General features: G+C 36.6%; 1 protein-coding gene across 1 annotated transcript in view; it reads left to right on the top strand.

The window, feature by feature from the left end:
• The window catches only part of PIP4K (phosphatidylinositol 5-phosphate 4-kinase), a 291,327-nt gene that overhangs the window by 188,570 nt on the left and 82,038 nt on the right, over positions 1-20,719 (top strand). The window contains exon 6 of the mRNA XM_067139040.2: positions 3,531-3,699. Coding sequence (XP_066995141.1) covers positions 3,531-3,699 — 169 coding nt within the window. The remainder of the gene's footprint in view (positions 1-3,530; positions 3,700-20,719) is intronic.

The raw sequence follows: 20,719 nt of genomic DNA, 5'->3' as shown, positions 1-20,719 counted from the left end.
CCGACCGACTGTCAGCTGAGAAACACATCCTTCAGCCCCGAAATTCACCAGACCTGACAATCGGACAATTTCATGTGGGTTTATGCTAAGTCACACATATATGGCCAAAAATCAATGTATGTACAAGATGTGCTATGAAAAACCTCAGAGGCATTTGCACAAATCACAATGCGAAATCTCAGAAATTCATGGTGTAACCTGTCTGGCAGGTATGAAGTTTATTAAGTCCACCATAGCAGATATGTGAAGGACTAGACTGTTTCATACAACTTTGTGACCTTTGTATGTAAGTGCACCAAGCAGCAAAGTCATGAATGCATTGCTTCATGGTCTGCACATATTTTTGTGATTTACTGTGTATTGAAAGTGCCATAATCTTATCCTCAACATTGTGGACAGAGCTTTGATAGCATTCTGTAACTGACTGTTGATAAATAATTTAATGAGTGATGACAAAAACTATACTGACGTTCATCCATATCAGACTCTGTACTTGCTCCTACATCAATCTCTCCAATACCACTTAATCTTTTCACTCTATTGAACTGTTCTAACAGTTGGGAGAGAGCCTTGCCAGGTAGCTGGTTGACTGCTGCAGCAGTTGTGGAGGAGCGATGCCACACAGCTGGTGGACTGCTGTAAAAGTAGTGCTGTTCGTCTTTTCTGTGCTTTGCTACAGTAGACTGCTGGAGAAGTTCCACCTTCATAATATCTTATAGTTGTCTTGTGATTCTATAGTTACTTGTAGAGGCATCAGATGTCAGCAGCAATCAGTTAGAAGTGTTTTGAGTTATGTTTGCACTCGTCATTTGCCGTGTAATATTGATGTTGCTCTATAAAATTATCACTTAACACAGGCATTATCAATAATCAGTTGTTTTGGAACAACTTAATTTAATTGGTGTCTTGTATAGTTAACGAAGTCCTTCGAAAGGAAATGGTCTTTGCAAACGTAAAAATTGCTACAATTTTTACACATCACTTATGAGGCACACACGCCTGTATTTCCGCAGAGCATGCAAAAAGGCTTCCATAGGAAATTAAAATGTCCATTTTTTATTTTGAGGTTCAACGTAATACCGTCCCATATATCCGGAAAACTTGCAGGAGTACTTCAACCTCAAATTGGTTTGTATCTGAAATAAAGTATATGACTTTTGAAAATTAGGTTTAAGATCCAAAAACAGAAGACTGGAAAGAATGAAAAAAGATAATGTAGTGCGCTATCTACAGGTACACTTATGTAATTTACATTCACTGTGCTCGGCATCTTTTGACAGTTAAATAAATTTTAATAAATCAGTAGTTAATGTTGCTGATTATAGGTAGCTTGCATTGAAATAGAATAAGAAAACCACAGACCATAAATAGATAACAACAAAATTCCAAGAATGCTTAGACATCTAGAATATTCACAAACTTTAAGAGACTGCTTCTCCTTCGCAACTCTTCACATAGGGCATGTTTATCACTTTGGTTGATTACGAGGATGCTGGAGACGACATGATACCAAACAAGCCAGTCAGGATGCAACTCTTTCTTATGCTCTTCCTTTTGCTGTGCTCCAAGTGGCTTGGGAGTTTAACTGAGGCTTGCTACTGTTTTGTCTTATTTCACCTTGAACCCTGTGGTGAGAATATCAGCTAAAGTGATGTTGTTTGTATCGCATCAGAATGCATACCATTAATCAAGAAGGAAGGATGGACAATATATGTTGATATATATATATAAAAGAAGAAAGTATGCTTGTAAAATAAGACAGGATACATAGAAATGTGTATATGCAAAAAAAAAAAAAAAAAAAAAAAAAAAATAATAATAATAATAACCCTGTACGAAGGTAATCCCAAAAATAAGGTCTCCTAATTTTTTTTTTATTATTTTTTTTATTTTTTTTTACATACACATAGACCTGTTTATTTCTACAATGGTTTGCATCATTTTACAGCTTGAACATTTAGCTATTTTACTACATAGTCACCATTTCGGTCAATGCATTTTTGTAGACGCTGTGACAGTTTTTATATGCCCATGTCATACCCTCGCCGCCATGCTGTTCAGGAAGTTGTGAGCGGCGCTTCGGGAAATCTCAGAAACCAAAGTGCAGAGATCATCCAGGGTGATCCGCTGATCTTCACGCATGATTTTCTCAACCTTCACGACCGTCTCGATGGAAATTGACGGTCTCCCGCTCCTTTGTTCTTTCTTCGTGAATTTCAGTTCGACCGGCTGCAAACTCTCTGCACCACTTACGAACATTTTTAACATCCATGCACGACTCACCATACACTTCCGTCAATTGGCGATGGATTTCAATCGGTTCAGTACATTTTGCGTTCAAAAACCGAATAACTGCATGCACTTCGCACTTGGCGGTAACATCCAACAGGAGCTCCATTCTCAACAGCTGCCAAGCCAAGACTGAGTGCCTCAGTGCAGCGTGCGCATGTTTATATGCGAGCGCGGGAAACACTCTTCTCAATATTGTAACCAACAGCCACACGAACAGAGTTCTGTATTAATAAAAAAAATAGGAGACCTTATTTTTGGGATTACCCTCGTAATTACTTTTCAGAATAGCCATTCACAATATGCTTTGTTTGCATTGCAGTATTCACACAAACATATATATATATATATATTTTAAAGTCGTCTTGCATGTGATATTGCTGCATAACACATGTCCTGTGTTTGAGATGATCAATACAGTTTGTTGTATACAAATTCATAATTTTGAGGCTGCATCTCCAGACATTCTCTCTTTTATTGTGTAGTGGGATCAAACCCTTCCTACCAAAAATGGACCTTTTAATACTTAAACAATATTGTATGAAGAGAGATTGAAGAGGACAGTGAGAAATTAAATAATATTTGAAAGGGGGCATTTTTCTTCTGTGTGTGTCTGAATGGTGAATGAGACATTTTAACAGGCGTGTTATTGTAAGGAAGATGGAAGTTCAGGTAGTTAACTGGGATTACATTATTTACATATTCTACTTTGGAATGTTGAGAGTTGTTGCCCCTTACTAATTTTGGACGTATGCTTCAATGGAAAATTGTTGTGAAAACATTTTTCATTCAATTATTGTATGAAGGAAGGCCGAGTATGTTAGGATATTAATTGAACTTGCAAACTTGTCACTGATAGGAATAATCTGGTTACTTTTCTTTTTTGAATTGAGTGCCATTTGCTTTATTGCGTTTGTACATTCAGTTTTGTTTATAAACTAACGTAATATCTTCTTTCGGTTTCTGTTCATAAGAATTTGCAGCTTTTAGGTGTCATTTCTTGAAGACTTGAGCTGTACCCACATCCCAGCTATCAGGTTATATATACTTTCAATCCTGGACATTCAGGAATCTTTCCTAGAAACACACTAGCCTTCCTTTAGTACATTTTTTCCTTGTATGTTAGAATACTGTAGAAATTTAATAGTCAGACTTTTGTTTTGACAATTGCTTTAATTTAGTGGTGGTTGTTGAAACTGTTTCCTACCTAGACTGTGTAATTAATTAATTTTTAATTCCAGAAAGTTTGACCTGAAAGGCTCCACAGTTGATCGTGAGGCTTCTGAAAAAGAGAAGGAGAAGGACCTACCAACTCTGAAGGATAATGACTTTGTCAAAGAGGGAATGAAAATATACATAGGAGACGATGCCAAAGAGAAGCTGTTAGAAACACTCACAGCTGATGTCGAGGTCTGTAGTCTTCTTTTGTCTGTATCTTCTATTCTGTTGAGTTTTTCCTTGGAATTTATTGTGTTCTGTCATTTTCCATTTCATTCTCATTGTATTGAGTTTTATCTGTAACATATTACATGGATTGGAAAAGCAGAGGATACCAGCTGGTATAAATTAATTACCCAGTTGCTAATATACATTGTAATGCAACTATGAAGATGAATTTGACATTGATATAAGTATGGCTTTAATTCTACGAGGGGGGGGGGGCTACTTTTATACCAGGTTCTATTCAGAATAGTGTTGTTACTAAAAAATTTATTTTCTGGGCTGTGGGAGACATGGGTCATTTCATATGCTTGCTTCTAGTTGTTTTTTTTTTCCTTCCAGAATGATGGAAGTAGGCTAAGATTACACCAGAGAGAGAGTGTGGTAGAAAATTGTCTTTTCATTTACAAATAAACTTATATTATTTTGAAATTTTATAGTGGATTTCTTGTTGTAAGCATTAGCTTATGCCGTGTCAAGAAAACAAGATGAAACTCTTTATGATTTGCAGAGAACTTTGCTTGGCGTCTTCAGAAGAAAGTCTCGACTGTTCATGCGGAAGTCTTCTACAATAACGAGGGTTTGAATTTAAGAATCCTTTACCATTGGAGAACTGTAGTGGTATGCTTGTTCATCACCAGGTGGCTCACTGTATGCTGGCACAGCATAAGCGGTGTACACACGTTACAAAAGTATAACTTCAACACATAACACATAGCTTGGAATGAACCAACTGGTGATGACAAACGTACAAATGGAAAACACTGAAACAAAATAACAATATAGAAAGGACAGGGAAGAGAACTACCTATGTAAATCCTTAATAGCTGTCAACCCTGTATTACTTAATTGATAGCCAGTGACCCTTTTGAAATTGTTAGGATTTTTACGTATGTCTACAGCTTCTCGTATAATCATAGACCTGTAGTGTTTAATGTGGGTAAGAGCTCGAACATCTTGGAACACGTCATCATGACCCTATGATAGGGCATGTTCAGCTATTGCTGACTTGTCTGGCTGGTTGATACAGATATTTCTTTGCTGTTCCTTGATGAGTCTTTTTTTGTAGGCTTTCAGCTACTAACTAATAAAAACACCAGCAAAGAAGTTAAACATTTTTTATGTTGATCAACTGTTTCATCAGAGAAAATGTTAACACATCTTGTTATTATAACTTTAAAATGAAACTGAAAACAAAGAAAACTTGACTCGGTGGGACTGCCTTGCGACAATTATCTGGTTGTGTTGATGATTGATCACATTTCCAGGAGTAGGTGAAGTGTTTTATTGGGCACTGATATCTCCACATATTATCGATATTATCGAAGTATTATGACGCCTTGTGCTATTGCAAGTCTTGCTCGTGGATACATTCCATCCTAAAGATGCGATTAGCATGTCATACTGTATATGAATGTTTCTTGATGGATGAAGTATTTTGTGCGTCCATTAGCACAGACAAGGGCAAAATGTACCTTTTATTGAAGTTTCAACCTATTTTATGGTTGTGATGGTATGGAACCTGCTGAGGTAACATCAGAGCATGACTTGTGCTACTCATATGGCTGGTCATGCTAAAATAGCACTTTCTGGCCCATCTTGCCTGGTACGCTTCATTATGCTACTGCTATTAGTTTATACAATTTCTATAACTGCATAACCTTCACTAGTGCTATTTTCGGATTGAACCAGTCTTTGGACTGATCACTTCACAGTCAGCCTGTCATAGAGTATCCTATGATACTCTTGATTTCTTGGCATGATTGCCTGGATTCATTACTGATACTTGCTGATGGAGGATTTGACATGCTGTTCAGTCCCATTCTTTCTTGATAAGTAACAGGTTTTTGTATTTGTGTTTCTTCTTTGAGGTTAATTTTGGGACCACTTTATACCTTCCAACGAATATTGTATGAGCGTTATGCCAAATGTGCATAGCTCCCAATTCATGCAAAAATTGAATTGTAATTAATTCAGTGACATATCTGATGACTGGTGGAAGTGGTGTTTATAGTCCACACACCTTTTATCGATATTTCTTTGTACGGGGGCTGGAGGAAGGAGGGAGCTCTCACGGTTCCGGTTATACTGCTAACTGAATGAAAATGAAATCTGAATTGAATCGATAATATGTTCAATCGATATTAATTTTCTAAACCTTTATTATCTTAAGTCAACAACTGTGTCATACACACTTTATATAACATTATATAACATTTCTCGATGCGAATCTTGTTCCCAGCCTGAATTCTATAGTTTGGCTTTGCTGTGTAAACAACAACAGTACTAGTACGTAAAGTGTACGCCAGATGTCACACAGCAATGCATAAGCGATTCATAGTTTGTGTTTCAAAGGTTGCCAATACGAATCTCGAAGATACCCGAGGTCGACCTGTTCAGCACTAGGGTGTCCATGTATCGCTAAAAGGTGCACGTACGGTACAAATGCTGGATGTGAAGGGGCATTTTGAAATATCTCAGTTCATATCAGTATATTAGGATGAAAGTTTCTATTCCTCTTCCTAACACTTGAAAGACTACCGATGACAAATTCTTTCAATAGTTAACTTGTTCTTGGCTGCATTGGAGATACTTTTTGAATCAAATCTTTAGCAGAACCTTGATTAACCCTTGAACACCTGAATTTTTTTCTTCTCCAGAACACTTTGTGTTTATGTTTGATCCTAACAATTACTCTCAAGTGTAAATGTTTTCATTTTGCAGCACTCGGCACCCCTGTTTGCTAGGCGCTCCTATAGTCAACAGATGCAAGGTTCCCTTAGCTGTTGCAGTATTGGAAGAATTTGGCTGGCATTTACTGAGTGGGTTATATTTATTAGAAAGGGTATTATTATTATTATTATTATTATTATTATTATTATTATTATTATTATTATTACTATGATTGCTCCGCCCTGAAAGAAAATTCGTACCGTGTGATGAGCAAGGACAAGAAAACAAAATGGCGATGTGCTGAATGCATAAAGAAAGTGGACACTAGCAGTAACGCTAAAAAAAGCGATGACTTGACGGACATCAACAAAAAATTAACAATAGTTGTGGACTTGAAAGATGCAGTGAATGAAATGAAGGAAGAACTGAGGGAAAGTGTTAAAAGTCAGAAGTTCATTTGTGAACAGTATGAGGACATTAGGACAGGAATGCAGAGCATGATTAAACAGATAAAGGAGTTGGAAAAGAAAGTGGAGTGTTTAACAGATGCATGCAAAGAAAAGGATGATATAATTCATGAACAGGAAATTAGAATACAAGAACTTGAGCAATATTCCAGAAATAGAAACCTTTTGCTACATGGTATTGCAGAGAAAGATGAGGAAGATGTTGAAGAAATAGCATGCAGAATTGCAGCAGAGCTGGATGTTCAATTGTGTAAAACTGAAATAGATGCAGCACACAGAGTTCCAACCAGGAAAGAAGGAGTACCCAAACCCATCATAATTCAGCTACCAAGGAAGAAGAGAGACTTAATGCTCGCAAGAAGGAAAAGCAAGACCATCCTTAACTCCAAAGTTATTGGACCAACTGAAGGAGGGAAGGTACTTGTCACGGAGCAACTGTCCCCTTACATGGCTAATCTTCGCTGGGAGGCATGGAGACAGGCGGACATCAAAGGATGGAAGTACGTATGGGTGAAGCAGGGAAAGCTGTTTGCTAGAAAGGAAGAGAAAACTACTCCGGTAAGAATTCTTTCAAAAAAAAGACATTGAAAAAATCCAGTAACTGGCTGAAAATATCAATATTTAATTTTACTCTAGTGTATCTTAAATTTAGTTATGGATGTTAGTTACATTGATAGTTGTAGTTTATTACTAGACTCAAAGGTATACAATAATTGTGATGAATGGCTACAGATGACAAAGAAACAAGAAAGTGAAATGTCTCTACTTCATATGAATATAAGATCAATTAGAAAATATTGGGATCAGATGGTTATAATATTAAGACACAGCAGGCCACTGGTTGATGTGCTAATATTTAGTGAAATAAATGTAAATAATGAAATGGAAATTGAGCAGTATGAGTTAGAAGGATATAGTATGCATTATTCAATAAGAAATGTTTCTAGGGGTGGAGGAATAGTCATTTTTGTCAAGGAAGGGTTCATATTTAAAGAAAAGAAATGTATAACAAATCAATTTGAAAATTTATCAGGGGAAGTTTGGATTAATGGAACACTATATGGGATCATTATGGCAGTATACAGACCACCTGACTATAATCCAAAGGATTTTGTGGAGGAGTTAGATCTTCATTTACATAGTATGAATGCCAGAAACTTAATAATTATTGGGGACATGAACATAGATATTCTGAAAGACAGCAGAGTCACATCCTTGTACAATAATGTGCTAGCAGATCATCAGTTAGTTCATTGCATTAACAAGTTCACAAGGGAAGAATATGTAAATGGAAAACTAACACAATCCTGCATCGACCATGCATTGATTAGGAGTGGGAAAAATGTAAGAGATTCTTCTGTAATTCAGACTAAAGTTTCTGATCATTATATAATAACTGTACAGATATCACATGATACTAGGTGTAATAAATATGTTCCAAGTGAAAAAGTTATAGATAACATACAGGAAAGGGTGAGTAAATCCATGTTAAGAACAGAAATAGAAATTATTGCAAAAGAAATAAATGAGAACATGAGTTCAGATGATATATACATGAAGATTTGCAATGCAGTTAACAAGGCAACTATTGAAACGAAGGATACAAAAAAACAGAAGAGAAGGAAAGACTCTCAACCGTGGCTGACGGGTGCTATAATAGAAAAAATCAAAGAAAGGGACAGACTTTTCAAAAGACGGAAAAATGCATCAAATTTAAATCCAGAAAATAAGGAAAATTTAAGGAGGTTATATAAAAGAATGAGGAATGATATAATAGCTGATATTCAAAAAGCAAAAAGAAAGTATTACAGATTGCAGTTTGAAAGTTGTAGAGGGGACATGAAGAAAACTTGGGAAGTATTAAATGATGTGCTAAAGACTAAAAAGAAATGGACAATAGAAGAAACGGTAAGACATTATTTAGGAAGGCAAGACTCACTAGAAAATATAGTTGATAACTTTTCAAAAACATTTTCAGAACAGCTAGACAAGGTAGTACATGAATGTAGAGTACAACGAAGACCATTACCTAATACAGAGAGACTTTCATCATTTTATCTACCACTAGCAAGTACAGCAGATATAGCACACATAATTGAAGGAATGGACATAAATAAATCACCAGGCATGGATAAATTAACAGTTAAACATCTGAAAGATAACATAGACATAATAACACCAGTAATACAGAAGCTAATCAATAAAATAATAGAGACAGGTATTTTCCCAAAGGATCTGAAGACTGCCATAGTGAGACCTATTTACAAGCAAGGTTCACATTTACAGTATGAAAACTATAGACAGATATCTATTCTTCAAACTATAGGTAGAGCAGTTGAAAGATACATTGCTGATCACCTAATCTCATATTTAGAAAAATTTAAAATTATTGATGAACATCAATTTGCTTATCAAAAACACAAGGGTACAAGTAATCTTCTTGAGGAATTCTCCAATTTGATCAATGGGAAGCTAAATCAAGGTATGCACATTTTAGCTATGTTTATTGATTTTTCAAAGGCATTTGATTCAATTTCCCATGAAAAAATTATTGCAGCCTTAAGCAAAATTGGGGTAAGAGGAACACCACTAAAAGTTTTTGAAAGTTATCTGACTGACCGAACGTATAGGGTAAAAATTGATAATATATATGGAGAAATAACTTCTATTAAAAGAGGTGTTCCACAATGAAGTATCCTAGGACCCATTTTGTATATTATTTTTGTCAATGATATAAGCTCATGGTTTAAAAAATGTAAATATTTCATGTATGCAGACGATAAACTAATTGTATCAGTACATAAAAACCCAAAAGTAGCAGAGAAGCATTTACAAATGGAGTACAACTACTTTCAAGAATGGTGCCATGATAAGGGTCTAATAATTAACACTTCAAAAACAAAAGTCTTGTACATTACTACCCCAAAAATGCAAAGAGAAAACATTAAGATAACAGGCCATTCAGTTCAGTGCATTCACGATGGTGAACAAAAATCATGCAATTGTGACTATGTAATAGAGGAAGTTGATAACATGAAATATTTAGGTATAATAATAGATATTTTTCATAGAAGCAACATATTAATAAGTTGTGTGAAAGACTGAGGCTAAGCTTGTTCAAAATGCAAATGGTTAAGTATATAATACCTCATGATAGCTTAAAATTGGTTTATCATTCACTTGTTGAGTCACTTATATCATATGGTGTAAGTGTATGGGGATCAGCTTCTGTTACAGACATAAACATGGTACAAATGTTACAAAATCGCATTGTCAAAGCATTCTTTTGGTATGAAAACAGAGGAATATTTAGCTTAAGTGAGGATATGTTAACAGGGATGTACCAGAAAGAAAGGTTCTTGAGGGTTAAACAACTTTATATGTACAACATAATTAAAGAAAATTACTGGAAGCCACAATATAGAATTGTTAATGAACATACATATGGAACAAGACTGAGGCATGTAAGTTATTTTCAGGTCATGAGGTACTACAACAAATATGGATCCAGAACACTGCAAGTTGTAGTTCCTAAATTTTTGAACAAGTTGCCCTCAGAATTGACACACTTGAAAACCAAATATCAACTAAAAAAACATGTGAAACTATGGATCATAGATAATAAAATTACAGTTTAAATATTTGTTCTTGAATGAAAAATGTACCAAAGACTTATTTACTTTGAGTGATACTTTCAGGGATTAAGAAAAACTCACACCACAGGACAAAATTACAATGCTAATGTAAATATACGGTACATACCTTATTAATGTTGTAAACAGTAAGTATTGCAACAATGTATACAAATGTGAAACTACTACACCGGCAGATAAGCACATCAAGTGCTTTGCAGGTGTAAATAATTGCAAAGATAATGTATAATATCCTACTGCATATTTGCAAATGTATTTTAGATAAGTTATAAATAAAATAAATAAAATAAAATTATTATTATTATTACGGAGTTATCCGTGGTAGTTAGAGGTGAAAGAAGGTGCGGGCTGGAATAGGTCACAACTACAAAATTAAAGTTAATTTAAAACTTTAACAAAGGTTATATTTTCTTTTCAAAATCAACACATAACAACAGAGTAACAGGTACCAAGTAGCAGAAAAACAAGTTAAGAAATTACAATTCATTACAAGATTTGGACTTCGAGCCCCAAGATTAATTTCTGAGCTCTCAGCTCACCACCACAATTGCTAAAGGGCAGAAAACCCCTAAGTACGAGGAGCACTTGCTCCTAATTACAATGTTAAGAAAAAGAGCAGACCCGCTCTCAATTTTACAAGCCTGTCAAAGGCTACAACAAACTTCATTTCTATCTGCCCTTAAGGTGCACAAGGAGACAGGGGTAATTAATACCCAACCTACGGGGCCTTCGCATGAAGAAAACAAAACATCAGGTTAAGTCACTGGCCCAAAGTACAGAAGAGATTGGAGGCATGAACTTGCACTCTTAAATACACTTTTAGAACCTAAGTGGCTCTAGGCCGAAACACAGGGACTAATCCCAAGCTAAGGAGGTGACCCGTATGAGAAACTTTAATATTTTAAGGAAGAGAAGAAACGGTTATGAAAACGTAGTCACCTCAATTTCCAAAATGAAGGGGAGTTCGAGAGGGTGAAGCACTCTCTATCCCCGCTTTACAATTCAAGAAATAGTAGTTTTTACATAGACAGAAAAAGGGATTTACATTTTAAGGAAGATTGATTACATATTAAAGGTTTCGAACCTTCTCCGAGAGTTAAACTGCTAAGATAGCAAGAAATAAAGATGTTAACAGGCCATTACCTTGTAGAAGAACTGCTGCTTGAAGAAAGAGGCGCTTCCCGCCCCCTGCTACATGTTCATACACTAAGAAAGATGTTATTGAAGTGGCCCCGAGACAAGAAAATCAGCAGTTTATATACCCTCGTGGAACATTCGAGACCTTTCAGGAATGAGTAGACACACCCTTTCGTTTTTATTGGATAACAGCAAAAACGAATACACAAGACGAGGAAGAAACACCTTATTGGTGGAAAATTAATTACATAAATTCCTGATTGGTTACATTCAAAACGGGCGGAAAGAAAGGATTTATATTGCCAACCCACAAACCACAGAACAAAATTTAGTAAAAACAAAACTTAGGCATACAATATTTCTTCCGGAGAATACATTCCTTTACACCAGAGTGCGTTATCATAGTTTTTGGTAGAGACATCTGTTAGAGAATATCCCAACTTCTTGATATGGAGCAAACAAACACAAATCGAAATAGACACAGTTCAGAACACTTCAAAATTACCAAAGTGACATCTTCCAAGAAACCGTTGAGTTAGTTCAGTTTGTTAAAGTTCAGGCTTTCTTCTGTAGAGGAGTTTCAACTGGTGCAATATTTGAATTAGCGGCGTGGAGGTGTACTGCCCGGTACAATTATTATTATTATGATTATTATTATTATTATTATTATTATTATTATTATTATTATTATTATTATTAGGAGTTAGAATAAATTGAATAAACTTGCTACAAACTGATGATTATATTTTTAAAACACACACACAAAATAAACCTTGAGCAGAAACTGACCAATTCTACTGTATTCTAACATACTAATATATTACAAGGAATGAAGACAGCAATCCGAATTATCCATGATTTGGCAGTGAGCATTACTGCTTGTGAGCATGCAACTTGACAGGACATTGCACGCAGAGTCCTACTTGACACTTCACACACTCAAGTGTGTATCTGTGAGTTGCATTCTTCATATGCACATTTCCTTCTTTGTGAATTACGCAGGTGGTCTTCTAGTCATTCAATAAATTATGAAATTCCTTGATATCATTTTGGAGAATTCTAGGTAAACAATTGATAGGGAATTCGCCATGTGGGCAACAGCCCTAAATGCAGGTGATTGATTGTCGATTGAGTACGTTTGAGGGAAAATTGAAATCTCTTCGTCCAGATCTTCAGGCACCCATGTTGCTGCTTGGTGGTTCGCTTTTAGAGATTTGACTTAGGTCCTTCTCTCTCTTCAACCATGGCATCCTCGGCTTCATGTCCACCCAGTCACTGACCTCCAGACAACAAAACTTGAGCGTGTGTCCGCAATTGCTTCCCAAATAAGTTATTGCCTCAAAATCGTCATCTTCAAGCCGTTTGAAGAGCTTCTTGTACAGTAACAGCACTGCAAAAACACGAGGGAAATGTATGTTACTGACCATAATAATTTATTTTATTATGTACGTATTGTACCTTAGTAAGAGTATTGTTCTACCATTTGAAGACAATTAGGCATATTGTATAGAACAAAATAATTCACACTTAGATTAGATAACAGACAATTATGCAGAAAATAACACTAATGATTTGTTGCCATGGCAAACGCCTAGCAGGCCAAATAGCATCTAACAAATATTTTACGTCATAGAATCAATGAAAGTACCACATGTACAACTAATGGTAAAGTATATTACAGATTGATGCTAGGAGATACTAACATATTCTCTAAAATGTATAAATTTTAAAAAAGAAATGCGTACAACAACATACTTCGGTCCATGAGTCACTGCAACAAAGAAAAAGACATTGTTCAGTTCAATGTCTCAACAATCAGGCTTCTGTGGTATTGGCAGGGAAACAATGACACAGACGGAATCTCAGGCATGAGTTGTAACTACCAGTCATTTTTTAATTTGTTTCTCATAGCAGTTTTGGAAAAATAATGAAGCAATACCCAACACTTCCAAATGGCATTTCGGGGCTGTTCTTTCACTTTTTACTCCCCTAATTTAATTTTCCAGGACCTCGGCTGTACGCAGATTGTTGTGCTAGACTTTCTGTTTCAAATTTCCCCACAACTAAGTCACATATACTGAGATCTGGAAAATGAGCAGGCCAAAACCCCCTTCTAATTATCTAACCACTGAACACATTTCTTATTGCAACCATGAAGTACATGCAGTATGGGCTGAAAGTCTTGCTGAAAGTCAACATAGTCTCTCCCTCTGTCAACATGTTAAAGAAGTTGCACAGAGTAGTGTCCGGATATCGTTCAGAGGTCAGTATTTCATTAATAAATATGGGTCTTGTTATTCATCGTCTGCTGTGTGGTGGTGTTGGTTATTGTTTTAAGAGGAAGTACAACTAGGCAACCATCCTCTATTCATCCACTAACTGCACACTGAACACCCACATTCAAGTCATGAAAAGGTTCGTTATGTATCACATGGGGATATTCAATGGTCCAGTGTTGAGTGTTCTTAGAATTAATGTATCCACTGAGGTGGAACCAAACTTCCTCAGATATGATCGAAAGCAGAGGATGTAATCTCTGTCATGCACAGAGTGTAGCACCCACCGACAAAAGTTAACACAAAGGATCGACAACATAACTTGTACACTGTGGAAACTGTATGGAGATAAACTGTGAGAATTTTTAGCCCTCCAAGCACTGAGGTGGGAGAGATACCACACTCTTGTGTTAAACATATAGATGGTTTACGAGGGCTGACCTGAAGTTTGGCTCACATATCTTAACTTTTTTTTTCTTTTTTCACTTAAGACCCTATTTTTATAGTGCCTTTTGATGTTTTGACATATTCAGTTGCACATCAATTTTCAAACAAAGCACAGTCGTATAATTTTGACTGTATAGAGCTTTCAGAAAATCATTTGCAATACTTCTGCCATAAGAGCTTTGCTGGCTAGTTCCTAGAGCACTGCTGCTTCCCTTGTCAAGAATTCTTTGCAATGTAAATGCTGTCAATAGCTCAGGAATTGTTTGTTTCCAGTTGCTTCTGCAATATCTCAGGAATACAGTCCTACATCCCCCAAGGCTAGGACTGTAATAGGCACTCTACTGTATTGTTTCCTGTTGGCTGGGGCCTTAAATGGACTAAAGAATTGCTCAGCTACAGTGTTAGTGTGATATCTTAGTGAATATATAACACACCAAGTTCGTTTTACTGACTACTATAGTTCAAGGCATTATTGCACTGTTGGGAACTACTGTATGTATAGCTGGACTCAGGAGAAATTGTGTTCTAATCACATGTTGGCCGTCTTGGAAATGGTATTCCATGGTTTCCCATTTTCAAGCGGGTTAAATTTACTGATCCTCAAAAATAAGAATTTCGCATTTTAAAAATTTCTATGATATGCCTTATGTATCACCAACACAGATCAATCATAAGTTATGAATTTCATTATGATCCGTATTGACAGTTGATCACTATCAAAGGGTAAAGGAGGGTCTACCTATTCAATACCATCAGCTTGTATATTGTCTTATAGATAGATATTACAGATAGATCATATGGTGAAGATGGGACTGGAAAGGGTTAGGATTGGGAAGGAAGCAGCCATGGCCTTGAGTAAGGTACAGCCCCAACATTTGCCTGGTGTGAAAATGGGAAACCACAGAAGACCATCCTCAGGGCTGCCAACAGTGGGGTTCGAACCCATAATCTCCTGAATGCAAGCTGACAACTACATGAGCCAAACACCACAGCCACTTACAAATTAATACTGTATATTTGGGGGCGGGGGGGACGTACTCTTTACTGCATTAAATCTTAACCCACTTATATCCAACCGTGTTGTATTGGGCTTCTGCTGTACTTCCCAGGGACAGGAATAAATGAAGTAACTACTATATTTATTCAGAAAATGGAAAAACTGTACAGAATGTGAATATGTTGGTTTTTTCAATAGGCCAGCAACCTGTATGGAAAAAAAAAAAAAAAAAAATGAATTTCAGAATAGAAAAGATCTTGTTAATCTAGAGAGAAAAGCATATTGCCCTCTAAAATTTTTTCCTTCTAAATCACTATAGTGTGTGCTTGAGAAATACTTTGAAGCAGTTCTTGAAATAAAACATTAAACAATTCCAGTAGAAGTCCGCTATAACGAGTACGGCATATAGCGAGAAGTCTATTGTAACAACAGATTTTTTTTCTGTCCCTTGAAAATTCCTATATAAACTATGTACATTGAGAACCCTATCATTGATGCATTTGTTATTACGAGCGATTTAGCGTGCATTTTTTTTTTCTGTTATCGATACTGATGCACTCCAGTGATTATATTGAATGGGACCAATCATCTTTGGTATAGGTTTCGTGCTATGTTCACCAATGAACTCTCTCGTCGACATTCTAAATCGAAGGTAATGTTGGAATCTTATTAGTGGTACTCGTCATCTGGAGTTCTGAAAACACAATTCAAAATTGAAATAGAACATGTTTCTGTATTTTAAATGTGTGAATAGCATGGCCAATAACAGTAGTTAACTTAGTAGAAATAAAGGCTGCAGTAAACGATCGCTTAATTTAAATGTTTATATACTGAAATTAAGTAAGAATGTGATACACTTCAAAATACAGCACATAGTGGATGACTAATTTCAGAGGTTAGTTTATTCAGTTCAATCTCGTCAGAACGTTTCTGCAGGGGACTAGGAAAGAGAATGCATTAAGCGAGAAAACATACTATTGAATACACGAATCAGAACTATCAAACAGGGGTGTGTCTTTTTTCCGACAAGTGTGCATTTTACATGTTGTATGTATGGGTACAGTGAAGGATATAGGCTATCTACCTTTTCTAAAGATGAGAATATTAAAAGGCATGAAAAATGAGAGAGAACAAATACGAATACCTCTCCCACTGACTGCTCGGTAAATAACAGTGTGTAAAACACCAGACAACAAGTATAAAAACATTAGCACTGGGGCACGTAAAAGTATCAGAGGATTATTTGCAGATCACACACACTCTTTTTAAAACAAATGTCAGCTGAAGCCTTATATTCAGATCAGTGGGTTATTAAACATTGTTTTCTGGTCACAGGTTCACACTCTTCGCTCATGAATTATTTGGAGGTTGAGCGCAGCCATGTGCGAGAGGATTACTTTGACCATAAATCTACACAGTGGAATTATTGCCCGCCTAGCAATTCCGAATGGAAAATTCTAAATTCCCATGGAATTCTAAATTTGCATATGCATTTATCAGACTGTGCCTCTTATAAGGGCTTCTGATAAGTTCACCTGCATACGCCCCAGTGTCAGTGGGTAGGGTCTGACACATCCCACTCTGATGAGTCTAGTGTCAGACCTAAAACGCTGGTTAATAGATCAAACGCCTGAAAAGCCTTACATCTGATATGTTTTTGACATTTTTGACATGCTCTATTGGTGAAAAATATCTAATTCCCTCCATGGGAATTTAGAATTTTCCATTCGGAATTGCTAGGCGGGCAATAATTCCATTGTGGAGATTTATCTCCCATATGAAGCTATCAGACTGTTCCTCTTATAAGGGCTTCTGATAAGTTCACCTGAATACACTCCAGCATCAGTGGGTAGGGTCTGACACATCCCACTCTGATGAGTCTAGTGTCAGACCTAAGACGAAACGCTGGTTAATAGAGCAAACGCCTGAAAAGCCTTACATCTGATGTTTTTGACATTGCTGAATAACCCAGAAAGCCTGTTTGTGCTTGTATTTCGCATTCCATTCAGAAGTTAGAAATGTATTTTGTGTTGTGTGATACAGTGAACTGTAGCAAATATTTTTCGCGTGATAGCCTACATATGGATTAGGAACATTATCGTGTGAAGTTGACTAGCGTTGTGCATATTTGTGTAGCCCAATTATGGATACTGGAAAAATCATGATGTCACTAATGAAGACAAAATTAAAATCTAGGAAGTGGACAAGAATCTTAAAGCAGTGTCGTATATGTTGAAACTCGCACTTTCGAGTTTTGACACTAGTTGATCGAAGTGTTGCCGCATTCGAGATGATGGTCAAAGTAATCCTCTTGTACATGGCCGGGTTCAACCTCCAAATAATTCGTGATCGAAGAGTGTGAACCTGTGACCAGAAAACAATGTTTAGTAACCCACTGATCTGACATGCTCTATTGGTGAAGAATATCTAATTCCCTCCATGGGAATTTAGAATTTTTTATTCAGCAATATCAGTGAAAACTGAAGAGCAAAACTGGTTTTTCCAGAGGCTAACGTCTTGTTTCCCGAAGGTGTAATTTACCCTGTAAAGTTCAGGAATTCAAGGCCATTTCTCATTTTCACGCAACCTTCTCCGACCGGCCTCCTGTTGCGAGGGCTCGTGTTGGAAATCATCTTCCTTTCACAAGGGATGGCAAAGAACACTTTCGAGGCTAGGAAAGATGTGATCGTACTAAGCAGTAATAGTGAAAATTGGTGACTCGATAAGTGAAATATCTTTATATAGATTTAATACGACTTGAATCGGGACTACAAATTTACAACATGCTAAGCTAGAAATAGTGATGATGATGAAATCCACTAACGAGGTTTCACTGTATTATCTCATGTCTGGTTAAACTTTGGAAATGTTATTCCCATGTAAATTTATAGCAAAATGTTTATCATTATTCTACTGGAGCTTGGAATATATAGGTTAAGTTAGGTGAGATGCTGTTTGAATAAAAAATCTAAAATGTTTGAAACAGATGGCACTGGAGTGATACTACTACAGTTTTTCAGAATGAAATTCATGCTGTCTCAGAAATAGAAGAAATACTAACAAGTAAGCTGTAGTGTTGAAATCTGTGAAACCGCCAGTTTTGAACAAAATGACTGCCGTTTCATACCTATTTTAGTAACGGCCGAGTTCAAAGTTAACTCTGTTGATGAACCTATACGCATAAACCGGCTTCGGTGGCGAGGTCATGTGGGTGAATAGCGGGAGATGTGTTACCTAGGAGAATAGTGGACTTGGTCTTGGAGGGTGAGAGAGATAGGGAGAGACCAAGATGACTATGGTTAGACTGACTCAAGTTTCTAATGACTTAAAGAGATAAGATATGAGGCCACAGAGCTAGTTACAAATAGAGGGTTGTGGCGGAGTTTAATAAAATCACAGAGGCTTGCAGACTGAACGCTGTAAGGTATAACAGTCTACAATGATATATGTATGTATGAATTTTTACTTTTTACTTATTTTTTACTTATGAGGTTACTGTTTTGACACATACAGCATGAGGTTGCTGTTTTATACATAAAACATTACATAGTTGGCATTCACATTAGTTCAGAATCTTGTATCTTCAGTTATTATGACAATATTATGAGCACCATATGTGGCAGAGAAGGCTCCATCTGCAGCGAGACATATTTTATATAACTTGTCTTCAGAAAATCTATGCCCATTTCTTGTAGCAGATTTTTGATATCCTCTTTTTTTTTTTTTTTGAGACAGTTTTCATGGTTCTCTTCAATACTAGGTACCTTTGTTGAAGTCATTATGTTTCTTCTTCAAAATGTTACGCTCTGAGGTCAGAAAAGTATATGAGTACCTTACAGGGGGATTTTTAATGATAAACCAAAAGTTTGGAATGTGTGATCTTTGAGCTCTTTTGAGTTTTCATATATATATGTTTTTAATTCTCCATTCCAGTCATGTGCAGTTAATATTTTGCTGGTAAGGAGTGTTCCAATTGAGTCCAAAACATAGTCATACTCAGCAGGATTACCCACTTGAGTTTCCTATCCACTATTCCAGATGTCCTGTCTGCTGGCATGCACAAGTGCCCACATACTGGGAAATACCACTCAAAATTAAGTTTGTGTTTACCCACCATTAGCAGCCCTGAAAATGGTTTTTATGTTTTCCTGTTTCCGCACAAGGAAAATGCTGGGGCTGTACCCAGGCCATGGTTGATATCTTTTTACATAATGGTTGGCCAACTTAACAGATTTTCTTCATTCAATTTTTCATTTAAATTATTATCTGTATTTTATGTCTGTGCTAAATAAATACCTAATTTTTCCAGGACATCCGTATATTTCCCTTTATTTGCTGAATGTATTAATTTCATGTCTTGTTCTATGCTGGTAAATGAATTATTATTTTCATGCATATGTTCGCACGTGGCCAAATACCTCGCTTACTTTTTGGCGTTTATATGTTCTTTATTGTTCTTTATATCTAACTGCTATATTTCTTCCTGATTGTCCGATGCAATTTTGGTTACTATTCTGACATAGTGCATACACCCCTGATTTATTGAATTGATTTTCTTTATTAATGTTACTTGAATCCGCAAAAACCTTTTAATTGTTGTTGTTATTATTATTATTATTATTATTATTAGTTCGGTATGAAGCCTCCGTGGCTCAGGCAGCAGCGCACCGGCCTCTCACCGCTGGGTTCCGTGGTTCAAATCCCGGCCACTCCATGTGAGATTTGTGCTGGACAAAGCAGAGGCGGACAGGTTTTTCTCCGGGTACTCCGGTTTTCCATGTCATATATCATGCCAGCAACACACTCCAATATCAATATCATTTAATTTCATCTCTCATTCATTAATCATTGCCCCAGAGGTGTGCGACAGGCTTCGGCAGCTGGCATAATTCCTATCCTCGCCGCTAGATGGGGGCTGCATTCATTTCATTCCTGACCCAGTCGAATGACTGGAAACAGGCTGTGGATTTTCATTAGTTCAGTATGCTATTTCAATATTGTATTTCTTGAATGTGTTGGACAGATCGTACGAGTGCCTATTCAAGGCCAACTAGATATACAGGCCATAAGGCTCCCCCTCCACTTCGGGCACTACGTCACACTAGTCGCCAGCCGCTTCACTTCTCGCCAGTGACTTGTAAGCTGATCTGAACCTCGCAGCAGTGAGGCTATCGATGGTGTTGAATGATTTAAACGTGTGTGAACATTGTGAATTATGGCCACGTCGTGTTGTATACCTGGTTGTAGAATCAACTACAGTTCAAAACAGCCTAATATTTCAGTGTTTAAATTTCCTACTGACTTGTTTCGGAAACAAAAGTGGATCATAGCCATCCATCA

This window comes from Anabrus simplex, chromosome 2 (assembly GCF_040414725.1).
Source record: "Anabrus simplex isolate iqAnaSimp1 chromosome 2, ASM4041472v1, whole genome shotgun sequence".
Lineage (NCBI taxonomy): Eukaryota > Metazoa > Arthropoda > Insecta > Orthoptera > Tettigoniidae > Anabrus > Anabrus simplex.
This window is presented reverse-complemented; position numbering and strand designations above follow the sequence as displayed.